The sequence below is a fragment of the Sparassis crispa genome (assembly GCF_003851025.1).
Source record: "Sparassis crispa DNA, contig_000009F, whole genome shotgun sequence".
Taxonomy (NCBI): Eukaryota; Fungi; Basidiomycota; class Agaricomycetes; order Polyporales; family Sparassidaceae; genus Sparassis; species Sparassis crispa.
In genome coordinates, this window is record NW_020939756.1 from 282,844 (window position 1) to 294,887 (window position 12,044).

At 50.8% G+C, this 12,044-nt stretch overlaps 4 protein-coding genes across 4 annotated transcripts; 1 reads left to right on the plus strand and 3 right to left on the minus strand.

The window, feature by feature from the left end:
- Window positions 1-873: 873 nt before the first annotated feature.
- Window positions 874-1,712, plus strand: SCP_1001010 (hypothetical protein; the record flags this gene model as incomplete). The annotated part of the gene is made up of 6 exons (XM_027761971.1): window positions 874-930; window positions 978-1,062; window positions 1,123-1,232; window positions 1,284-1,481; window positions 1,544-1,635; window positions 1,688-1,712. The coding sequence occupies 6 exons, from the start codon at window positions 874-876 to the stop codon at window positions 1,710-1,712; spliced, it is 567 nt and encodes a 188-aa protein (XP_027617772.1).
- Window positions 1,713-2,141: 429 nt separating this feature from the next.
- Window positions 2,142-4,441, minus strand: SCP_1001020 (Sugar transporter STL1; the record flags this gene model as incomplete). The annotated part of the gene is made up of 13 exons (XM_027761972.1): window positions 2,142-2,440; window positions 2,493-2,802; window positions 2,867-2,966; window positions 3,020-3,275; window positions 3,330-3,351; window positions 3,405-3,446; window positions 3,499-3,709; window positions 3,761-3,819; window positions 3,882-3,909; window positions 3,962-4,087; window positions 4,144-4,195; window positions 4,248-4,276; window positions 4,329-4,441. 13 exons carry the CDS (start codon window positions 4,439-4,441, stop codon window positions 2,142-2,144), a joined length of 1,647 nt encoding a protein of 548 aa, XP_027617773.1.
- A 2,768-nt stretch (window positions 4,442-7,209) lies between these two features.
- On the minus strand, window positions 7,210-8,771 carry SCP_1001030 (hypothetical protein; the record flags this gene model as incomplete). Its single annotated transcript, XM_027761973.1, has 2 exons — window positions 7,210-8,475; window positions 8,538-8,771. 2 exons carry the CDS (start codon window positions 8,769-8,771, stop codon window positions 7,210-7,212), a joined length of 1,500 nt encoding a protein of 499 aa, XP_027617774.1.
- A 740-nt stretch (window positions 8,772-9,511) lies between these two features.
- On the minus strand, window positions 9,512-11,382 carry SCP_1001040 (hypothetical protein; the record flags this gene model as incomplete). The annotated part of the gene is made up of 11 exons (XM_027761974.1): window positions 9,512-9,547; window positions 9,617-9,871; window positions 9,933-10,085; window positions 10,141-10,345; window positions 10,401-10,481; window positions 10,533-10,717; window positions 10,776-10,899; window positions 10,952-11,016; window positions 11,069-11,148; window positions 11,219-11,284; window positions 11,349-11,382. The coding sequence occupies 11 exons, from the start codon at window positions 11,380-11,382 to the stop codon at window positions 9,512-9,514; spliced, it is 1,284 nt and encodes a 427-aa protein (XP_027617775.1).
- Between the last annotated feature and the right edge of the window lie 662 nt (window positions 11,383-12,044).

Here is a 12,044-nt window from a genome sequence, read left to right on the forward strand (position 1 = left end):
AATCTGATAAGGGCGTATAGCGCGGGTCGCACAGTTCCGCAACGATGAACCACGCCTCACCCATGAGGTAGCAGTAGTTCTGTTCCGCACTTACCGTCAGGACTCGTGAGCGGTCACCGTATGTGATCATCGATATGCACCCGCGGACTCGGACCTGCCTAATTCAAAGAATCTCACCTTCAATGAGCACGTACAATTTAGCCCCTTGAAGTACGGAAGAATACAGAAGAACTGGAGGTTTGTGCCGGTCGTGCAAAGCCAATTAAAGGCCGAAACCTCACAACAGCAGGTAGTAGTGCGTTTAGCATAGTACAGCTCGGGATGTGTCCGATGAATAGGAAATACAGGCTGCAGTCGACAGAAGCGACGACAGCCCGCCAATTTTTGTGGGCTTGTTGTATGGGTGCGATGATCCACGCCAGACTCACCAGACAACAAGCCCACAAAAAGTTTGACAACATGGAAACTTGGCACACGGCATCATCATGCCAACAGAAAGCATGTCTTCCGAATCCTAAGAAGGTCGGTGAGCGGCTGCGCAGCTGAGAGTCACAAAAGTGAGGAAGAGAACTTGTTGGCAACAGAGATCAGTGACCGATAAAGCAAGCGCAGCGTGTTGGTTAACGCTGCCATGCAGCCACCTGGCACAAGATTGTTTTTGTCCGAACCTGCTTCCACCTGCCATTCTAGCTGTTCGTTGCTGTGAGCTTCGTCGTCTAGCCGAGTTGTTGCGTATTTGCAGAGAAGATTTCCCTCCACGGACTCGAAGGTGAATAAATATGTGACAACCATGTCGATTCAATGTCCCATCGGAAACTCGCTCAGAGCTCAGAAACCGTACTTTGTGGCTTTCCCTCAACCTCATGCTAGCCAATGGATTGTCCAATTCTCGTATGGATGCTCTACCTCAATCGAGAGATGAACAAGGAGGTGAGTCTGGCTAGCCACCGCACCGGACGCTCGCTTAACGCCCGCAGGACTATGAAAGTTGCTACACCGTAATGCAAGAATGCGTCACTCATGCTAATGTCAGATACGCTCCCGACGGACGCGAGACCTACCGTGGGTCCATCCAGCGATGGTGCACCAGGCTGCCTGCCTGACTAAATTTCCCCATCCCAGGCCAGATCCTCGCGTATATGCTTCCGCTGTTGATGATGCGGCACCGACGGATACCGCGCATCAAGTGGCGCGATCATGAGGGGCCCAATGGTAAGCACTACATTGAGCAGGTGAATGTCCCCTTCCTTGAGCCGCCGGCATGCTGTCCTCACGCGTCGCAGGACTTTGACGCGATGCACTCGAATCGCGTGCGTTCCATGATTGGTTATCACCTTGCGTACGACAACAACCTTGTGGGGATGGTGATGACGCAGGGGAAGCAGCGGGACGTGATCAACATCGGGCTCGGCGTGAAGCAGCTCGCAGTCTCTCCGCCAGACATCAGCGTGGGTGCGTATGCAGAGTCGTTCTATCACAAGGTATGTCGTCTGCCGGCGTGCCTCTGGTTTCAATGTCCTCGCTGATCGTGGCTACCGTACAGCTGACCCCGCTGGAGCTCTCGTTCATCGCGCCAGACCACGGCGAGACAACGGTCCTGCGTCGGCTGTGCCTGCTGCTCGCGTTAAAGCAGTCGTACATCAAGGCAATCGGGCAGCCGATTGGCTTCGACTGGGCGCGCCTCCAGTTCGACGTCGAACACCAGACCGTGACGGGAGACGGCGCGCCCTTACTAGGCTGGGAGTTCCGCGTATGGCAGGCCCAGCTCGGAATCGAGCGGAACGATCAGCTTGTTGAGGAGCAATACCAATGCTCGTGCGCTTTTTTCCGGGGGACGATGGAGACGAAGTTCGTGTGGGCCACCGAGCACAAAGAGCTCGACTCTTGGGTGCAGTTCATCAATCTGGATCAACTAATAAATGTCGTCCCGAAGCTCACAGATTAGTGGTAACAAGCTTGGAAGTAGAATGGGGTCATGTCGTAGTTGTGACCGTTGTTGTAAGAATGGGCTCCAGCGACTTGTAGACAATGCGTTAGGTCTCTGCTATCGTGTCATGTCATTATCACTAGCACTCTCGTGTCTCTGTACTCTCGTGTCTCCTATGTATCATTGACCGATTACCTACCGTGCTCTGCTTAGCTCACGAGATAGCGAGCTTCTCCTTCAACTCTGCCGCGATGTCCGGCTCCGAGATCTCGGTCACCCGCGCTCTCTCGGACTCCTCCTTCCACTTCTTGAAGTGCGCCTCCTCGGCCCACACAAATGGACTATCGCTCATGAACAGGTGATCCATCTCCTCCAGCGTCCGGTTCGCAGTCTCGGGGTACAGCGCCCACACCATCGGAATCGTGAGGAAATTGATCGCGCCGAAGATGTGCAGCGTGTTCTCCTGGATGTGCGAGAACATGACGGGGTTGAGCAGCGTGAGCCAACCGTTACCTGCAAACCCAGTCAGTAACCGTGCAAACCTGGACGGTACGAGGTCACGCACCGATAGACCATCCAAACACGCCAAACGCGTTGCCCTTTGCGCGCACCTCAAGCGGGAAGGTTTCGGTCGGATACACCCACGGAATCGTCAGCCACGTCGCGCCGAACACTGCAGTGTACATGAACACGAAGAATGCTGCGGCACCGCCATATTGCGATGCCTTGTCGGGGTTGTCCTTGAGCAGTCTGGTGAAGGCGCCTGCAAGGATGAGGGAGATGCCTTGGCCAACAGCGCCCCACCACAGTCCAACCCGCCGGCCAAGTCTGTCGATCGTTACCACTGCAAGGAGGGTGCTTATCATGTACGTAATCTGAGAGACGGAGGTATATCGGTATATTAGTATGGTAACGCAGTTGGAGAAAGTCAACACTGACATCATTCAAGCCAGATAGCCACTGTGATTTGCGTGCTCCATAGCCGGCTTCCGCGAAAATGGTCGGGGCATACACCGTGATGGCAGCGATACCGACCCACCTGACAACAGACGGATCAGCGATATACGCACCTCGCACGGAGACAGCACCTACTCTTGAACGATCTGCAGCCAGATTGAAAGCTGCACACGCCTGGCAACGTGAAGCTCGCCATCGTTGCGCCCGAAGAACATCGAGATGTATGAGTTGCGGCTTGCATTCTGCTTCTCAAGCCCAACAGCCCCCACGATGTCTTCATACTCCGCCGCGACGCGTGCGTCCTCGATGTTTCCGTCTTCAGAACGAAGACGCCCGAGGATAACGCGTGCTTCTTCGTCGCGGCCCACCTTCAACAGCCAGCGTGGAGACTCTGGTATTTTTGAGTAATTAGCCTAGGAAATTTGTGATCTAATGCGAGCTTTACCAGGCATCATAGGGAGGAAGATCTGATCACAGCTGTGAGCATACATGGTCAAGATTGACTTTTGGTAGGACATACCATAAAGGCCAGCACAGGTAATATTTGGAACCCAATAGGGAACTGGGCTGGAGATAAGTTTAAATCCACATATAAATTCACGATTGTGACTGACCCGCCATCGAACTTGGCTCGTGCCGTCGCCTACAAAGCCCAAGCCGAACTCCAGCCAATAAGCGACGACGACTCCGAAAATATTCATGGTAAATTCGCTGGCGATGAACGCTCCCCGAGATGTATGCGTCGCGACTTCGGCGCTCCAGACGGGAACGATAGCGTTCAGATGGCCTGTACCGATACCGTTGACCACGCGGGCGCAGAGCATCCTGCAATGATCATGACGAGATGTGGAGCAGAACACTTGGTATCAGACTTGCCATGCGATATTCTGAGCCGAGCATTGCAAAGCCGCTCCGATGAGAACCCAAAGACTACCCTGGAAAAGAAGATACTCAGATATACAGAGGGTCGAAGACGGAATGGCTGACATGTACTTACCAGCATCATCGTCCTGATGCGTCCAATCCTAAGGTAACGTAATTACATCTGTCGCAGATTTCACAGTCCAACCGGCTTACCTGTCTCCCAAGACACCACCCATAAGACATCCGAGTAAAGTTCCGAAGTAGTATATGCTAACAATACCACCTTGTCTTGTAGGTTCTGTAATCGTAACCACATAGCCCTCTGAAGGCCCTTCATACCTATCATTCACTCGTTCAACGTCATTGCTATGCACGGAGGATACTCAAGCACTCACGTAGAATATCCAAGTTTCATGACTTTGATGTAGTCGGGTGAGGTATTGACACCTAGCGCCGCCATGAGACTGCGCTACCACTTGACGATAAGCTGAGTCCTCACCTCCCATCATGCCTTGGTCGTAACCGAAGCTGCGTGGAAGTTAGAGTAAGCGGTATTCATCGAGGCCAGAGCCAAACTCACAAGAAAATCGCAAGCCCAGCGACGGCATTGATCGTATAGTACAGTCGTCTTCCCGACGACGAGGAGATAGCCATTTCTTCGTCTCGTCGTTGCACACAGTGCGAGGTCCCCATTGAGGTCTCGCCATTTAAGCAGTTCCAAAAGGAAGTGTCGTGAGGTCCGACCGCGAAAGACTGAGTCCTGTGACTCTACGAAAACGTACGAAGTCCGTGCGGCCCGGCGACCCGAGAAACACCAGAGGTAGATAGGCGCGTGTTGTGGAGCAGGACGGTCGGAGAAACGAGCATCCCTCAACCGACGGTAGCGCCCTCCACCAAATTTGCGGTCGAAGGGAGTCACATCCACGAACACTAGCGGGGGGCTGTTCAGGATCTGCGTGAAAATAAGTGCCGAAGCTAGATGCTCACTGCATAGAAAGGATGACCTTGACATGTGTGAGCTTCGTGGCCTCATAGAAGTGGAGCAGCACGACGAAGGAAGTCGCGAACACGGTGAGCATGAAGAACCTCTCGAAGTGGCAGCCCCGCTAAACAGTGAGCACAATGACGCCCTAGGCCAGGAGTACCACGTCATGCTACAACCTGACATGAATAGGAGCGTTGGTTGAAGTCGTGCTCGAGATTAAGCCCACAGAATCAGCTTCTGATACGTTAGGTAAAATCGCAAACTCATAGTAGTTGGTATCTCCGAGCACCGAGTATGTCGCTGCAGATTCATGAGAGGCGGTCATCCGTATTTGCCCGTGCATCTGAAATACATGAGCATCACGGGGGGGTGATCATACCGTCTGAAGACCTGCCATTAAAACCTCCGACCCAAGGTACGTGGCGCCAACGTTCCCCATCTGTGATAGAGGATCGACTGATTGACTGTTTGCCTGGGACTTTAGCTCTCCACTGCCAGGGAAGTGAAAAACATGCGGTCTGGCTTCCAGCCGGCGTTAAACACCGGCGCTGACATGGACGGCTGGAACTCACAGCAGTCTCTGATCATTGTAGGACTTTGGCCAGTGGATGTAGCGTCAGATACGGATATCCTAAGTCACGAAGGTTGAAGCACAGTATCTACAACTGCCTTTGGGAGACTAGATGACGGTAGCCGTTTCGGACGATCCATTCGAGCCGTAGAGATAAGGATGTGACTGCCTTTGATATAACACTGTCGTCGTACGCTTCTGCCGCTACATGACAGGCGCTGATCAGCTGTTAGACCCACTGACCGAAAGATCGTCTGCTGTGTATTGAGCAATGAGCACTGAGCTAATAAGAATATTATTTAGGAGTTGTACAACTCAAAGTGCTTGTCCAACTTAGGCAATCCCTGTGGTTGAAGCCGTATCGCTCCAAATATGTACAATACTATGAGGGGGGAGTTACCGATCTTTGAGCGCTCGGGTATCCTCTTCTGTATTCTGGGATGCTTTGTCTTCATTTTTACATGAGCAGATGTGTGCACTTCCACACTACATTTTTCAAATTTTTTTACATGTTCTCGTGGTGAGGAGGGAGAGACGGCAAGATGCCGGTGGTGGGTGTTGACGGGGGGTGGTGTTGCTGATTTTGTCACACAGATGTCACGCTCATCTCGGGGACGGGGCGCTCACGCGGCCGCCATATCGGGCTATACGTCGTCACGCTTTTCATCGGGAGTGTTACAAAATACAGGCTGAAGCATGTCTGATTGTCCAAAACACTTATCGGGATGGTGGAACACAGTGCTGTAGCACATGTTGCTATCACCCAAACATCACTTGGGTCAGTCATTCTCAGTATCAAGAGAGATCTTTGATATCAGTACACCTACCATGGTTGTAAACGTGGTATTTGACGTCTCATTCAGCAATCCCGGAATGCCTGAACCCCTGGCTTGGTAGAACACATCTACTGGTGTATAGTATCGTCCTACAATTTTATCTGATTTATTTACTAAGTGTGGAAGCAGCGACGGCAGTGTTGCCGATTTTTTGGATTTTGCAACTCCCCCCACGTGATAGTACATTCCGAGTGACGCACTCGTCAAGCATGATCGGATACACTATCACGAATGGCAGTAACAGGTTGTTACTGTGGTTCGAAAGTGGTTGCTCTTGTATGCCAACTGACTATTTAACTTCTCTTGTCTTCCGCAAGTACCAAAAAGTGGGAAGTAATATGTCGACCCTACCAGCGAAGCCTGACACTGGCAATAAATACGTGAGATTTCTCCTATCAAGTACAAGATGACGACGGACTCCAGGGGCGTGCCATTCTCCGCGGTGCACTTGTGGGAATTTTTGCAGTACTGGTAAGTAGTACTGCCACGGTGTAGGCATGGCATGCTTCGCTAGGCCTTGTGGAGAAGAACCCAGAGGTAACTCGTCTACGTACCGCATCAATCTGACTTAAGGACACTTAGTGGAAACCTGTCCAGACCTTGGCATCAGGGCAAGCTCTGTCTCTTGAGCTGGACAAAGGCTCAATATTCAATCCAAAGACCAGCCGACAGAGTGACTACTGTCGATGATATATCGCCTCCCTAGACATGGCCTGAGGCCATCGCTCGTGAATGTGAGGACGTATAATTCCCCTGGCCATCCCACTGCGGGAAAGCTGACTCCGGCCCACAGCCAATACAAGCCCCGCCTTCCGAGTGGTAACTGAGAATGGGACAATACAAGTGTTACTATATCGTTCAAGCTTCGGCGACGAAGGTGCGAGTGAAACTGCGATACGTAGAGCGGATAAATTGATAGGCATCTACCTGATGCTACAATCAATCTGCACTGCAATAGTCCCTCTTTAAGTATATGGAACAACAGAAAGACGGAAAGTAACGCAGTAAAGGGCGATAGAGACAGTTCAGCGTACCATGCCAGACGTCCACGCTGCAGTATTAGGTTCGTTTAAAGTGCCCCCTGTGTTGATGCCCGTCGTGCATCTCGCTCTTCAACGAAGACGAGCCAATCTGATCCCTGTTGATTGATTTGAACCTGACTGGCATCCAACTGCGGGAACGTGCAATCGATAAAGTGGGCCAGCTGGTGAGGCTCCGGAGCAGTATACTCCAAATTCTCGATCGTAAGACCTCGTAAATTGTGATGCGAGACAGAGTACGGTTCGCGCTTCGGCATCACCGCGAGATCCATCGGAAACATCGCGAGCCGTGTAAGTTTCGGGCAATGGCGAGCAAATGCAGCCAAGCCAGAAACAGGCGGTGGCATCATGCCGAATCGTAAAGTGAGCTCTTCAAGCATCGGCCAAGATGACGCCATCTCTTCGAATTCATGGTAGGTAACCGTCGCGCATGCTTGGTAAAAGCACAGCACCAACAGCTCAAGATGTCGCAGTGATAGTAGGGGACGGGCAACGTCAACGAAGCGAAATATAGGATGGTTGCCCGGATCAGCACAGAACACGAAGTCGCACTGCAAGTGGACGTGTCTCAACGACTGACCGAAACGCGAAACCAACGTCTGAATGAAGCCACGGCATACATGCCCAAAGCCCAGCTGAGGCATAAATTGGAGGACAGTGAACGAGTGAAGGTTTGGCGATGAAATTGCCGTGAGGAGACCAGTCATGTCTGACACAGCCCCGCTAACCGAAAGACTCTGCAACGCTACAAAATCTCTGGAGGGAAAAATCCTCCCGGTCCCTCCGAGATCCTCACGTAAAGCAGTATGCAGGCGCTTGAGTTGCGGCAACTCGGCGCAATAGCTGAGCACTTGGAAAACAGTCATTCTAGGCAGGTCCAGATACTGCAAACCCTTGAGACGTGTCAAGGATGGCAACGACGTTGGATTCGTGACTCCATAACATGCCAAGTTCTGCAGGAATGGAGCCTTCGCCTGTAAAACGTCAAGAACACTGTCAAGGCGGGCCTCCCCCGCTACCGTTCGCAGGCTGTGGTCGTGGATTGAGTGAGAGAAGTATCTGAGTGACGGCGAGAGAAAGAGGATAAAATATTCATGTGGCCTGCGCAAGAACTGATCGAACTCCAAAGAGACCAAAGAGGGGAACAGCGGGACATCGCGTGCACGGGAAAAAAGGAAGGGCAGGATCCGCAAAATGGGTATCTCCTCTTTGGCTGATACGGACAATTTGCGAATGCGTTCGGCATAGACGTCGAAGTGGAACCATTCATTCTGTGAGCATTTTGTCACGGCAGCCTGCAGAGACGGACCTCGGTCCATGAAGCAACTCTAAGCAGAATCGTACTGCTCACACCTACCTGCGCGTCTTCACCACTATGGACGTTTGACGTTGACTGTGGCAACATCTTTACCAGGGCCATCAATGGTGGATATTCCTCCCATAAAACATTCAACGCGTAATCCGAGAATGCTTTACAGACCAATGCCGCTCGGGCAAGGGTGCTATGCCCGCTGCCACAACGTTCGGGAGAGAGATGTTGGAAAATCTCGGGAAGAATATCGCCGTTTTGCAAAACTGGGTGGACATGCATGATGCACAGTTATTATCGGTTGAAACGTTGAAGTTTCAAGAAGAAAGTTCTCACTCAAGCGGCGAATGGACCGGTTCGATTCACTAGACCATCAAATTTAGCTGAACCTGCCTGAACTCGATCCGAGCGAACGTCGCAGGGCTCACTGGGGCCCACCGGAGACAAAATTTCTTGTTGGAACAATACTTACTATTGGGTGAAGAAAAACCCATTACGGTAGTCACTACAAGCAGGACGAAAGTATCATTGATACTGCGAAGTTTGGAATCACGCTCTCAGGGCACGTGCCTGAATCAGTTGCTTTTAGAGAGAAGATCATGACAGATGTTTTTCGCGGTGCATGAAGAGTGTCACCAGAACATGGCCAATTATGATTAGACATATAACGGATAAATAGTTTTAATAGATTTCACGTGCGTAATACTAGTTTCCGTCAATACACATACAGTATCGACATTGAAATCAATACAGGTAGTCAGGATGAAGAAGGCGGCGGCGAGGAGAGAATGGGCGATTCATGGCCAAAGACGAGGGGAGATCGAGATGAGCGTGAGATAGCATCACTCTGTTCTCCATCCGTGAACTGCAGCTGTACCAATATAAATGTGAACTCATGTGCACGGTGCAGGAGAAAGATAACGTACCGAGGGTCTGACCGTTACTACTACTCGTCACAATATCATCAACGTCAGCAGTGACAGTAGCAGGAGGAGGAAAGGGTAGGGGAGTATTGAGGCTAGTCAGGCACCACCCGACTTCTTACTCTGTGCCGCATGCTACACAAGTCGAACAGACACAGAAATGGGTGGCCTGGTACTCTGCGGATGAATAGGAATAAGACGCACCTGCGTAAGGAACTTGTGCATATGAGGGACGAGCTGATCCATCATGACGTCTTTGGAAGCCACCTCCACCTCCAGCTCCTTGACACGGGTCCTGTGCTGCTCAAGATCACGCTCTGCCTCACTTAGTTTTGCTTGCAACTCGGCATTGGATGCTTGTTCGGCGGAGAGAGATGTCTTGAGATCTACCACTTGTTGATTTAGTTCTGCAATTCGACGGTTGAAAGCCTCTATCTCAGCTTGCAGGTCTTCAATACCCTGAACGTACGAATTCGTCACAATCATTGCAGAGACGAGCAGAGGAAGAAAGAATCCGCACAGCTTGAACATCTGATATGGCCTTGGTTGGATCGACGGCGGTGCGAGATACAAGAGGCACATGTTCTTGGATTGCCTGGATCGGGACCATGATCGTCTGCCTGACAACTTGCACAGGAGACAGTCGACCATGTTCGTCGGCTTGTCCTATCTCCTGAGGCAGATATCAACGCTACTGATACGAGAGAACATGAAAGTTTGATTCTCACCTGAGCGACCTTCGAGATACTCAGACTGTCATCCACATTCATGTCCGACTCGGAATCTTCGTCCACCGCCGGGTTCAGGATCGCTTTAGATACAGAGGGTGAAGGAGATAGGAGCTCGTGACGACGTCGTTGTTGGCGAGGAGGAATAGATTCGGGCGTTGGGAGATAACAAGGAAATGTATGAAACCTGCGAATTGGAGTGGAACTATTTCTGACCATCAGCCTGTACCTGCAGTGTAAAACAAAGAAAGTTCACATACAGAGAGTTCACCACAAAGCTGTTGGAATTGCCATTACGAACAGATCCACGGGTCGGTGATGGTGTGCGTTGCCCGCCAGCGCTAGGTATAGCTAAAATCGCTGTACTAGATAAGAATGAACAACGAACGTACTTCCTATCCCCGTGAACTGGAATATCCTCAGTTTCCGTCATAGCATCGATGTAGGTGCTCCAACGGAAAGCGGGAGTGTCCGGAGACACAACCGACGGCGAACACTGTACTCCTATTTCAGCGGAATCGGGCCTCTTCGAGAGAATTAGAACCCGTTCACGAAGATCCTCATTCTCTATAACGAGCTGCACGGGAAATATCAGTCATGTATCGACGAATGTCATTTGTACAACGGTTTCCTACCGCAGTAGCGCTTCTCCTCGCCGCAGGTTTGGTGTTCTCGTTGTAGTAGGCTGTCCAGGCAGCATATCTCTCATATTTCGTGGCGAATATACGATCGTGGAGCACCAGCCCAGCATTCACAACACTGCAACCACAAACATTAGCCCAAAGTGACAATGATTTCAACAACGACCTACAGTTCCTCTGCATCTGCGGTTGCACACAGCTGGCCATCTTCTAAAGAAAGAATTTTTCGAAGTATCTTCAGGAAGTCAATCAGCGAGTAGGAAAACAAGAGAAGTGAGACACTGAACTAGTGTGTTTATGGCGATGTCTTGGTACCGTTCGGTACGAACTCCCATCACGACGTCGTTATCCAGAGCAAGCTCAGTAGCTTCAAGTCAAATTTATATACCAGTATAAGTCGTGAAAAATTGAAGATGAGAAATTATAAACAATGTCACCCTTCTCGCGTAGCTCCCTCCTGGAGAAGCAATCTTTCTCGAATGAACATATAGCATACGTCACCACTAGGTCAATTCGAGGGGAAAAAATCAGTGCAGTTGGCCAGAAGTACAGTTCGTCATCACGCACTACCGCGATTGGTCGGCTTGGCTGTCCTAGGCATTCTGAACAATGATCGGCAACGACGACGATTAGCTGACTGAGTGTCCACGTCCACGAGTGACAGGCAATACCAGGTTGTATGGTAAGAGCAGATACAGAAGAGTACGAGAACTAGGAGGTAGGATAGAGTTGAACGCATTCACTTGCAAGCTATATGGCCAGGACAGCACATGGGTACAGTGGCGTGGATTCTGCGAGGCACAACGAACCAGTTGGAAGTAGAGGAACCGCATTTAAGTGAAATACATCCAACCAGCGACCTTGGAGAGTCTAGGAGTTGCATTGTTCTACACATTGCGATTCCTTTGTGATTCCAGGATAACAGTCTGCATCAAAGCAGCCTAGTTTAACAAGCCAGCCGCCACATTGACGCGCTGCACGTGACTGACAAAACCCGAACTTTGTTTGATAACTTTTGCCATAGCCCTAGAGGGAATAGCTGAAACACACCGTAGTAGCGGAGACTGGAATTATGTAGTCCGAGCTCTGCTGGAACACTACAGTTAGAGTGCCCTTGCAATTGGACTTCGCGTCGAAACAAACATCCTTTGTGCGTCGGGATGCGGAATCTCCCGAATGTTCCACTCAAAGTATATCAAATTTTTCGTAGGACCTTGCGGCAGAACATCTATTTCTCATTCACTGTCAAAAATTTCAAAGGGA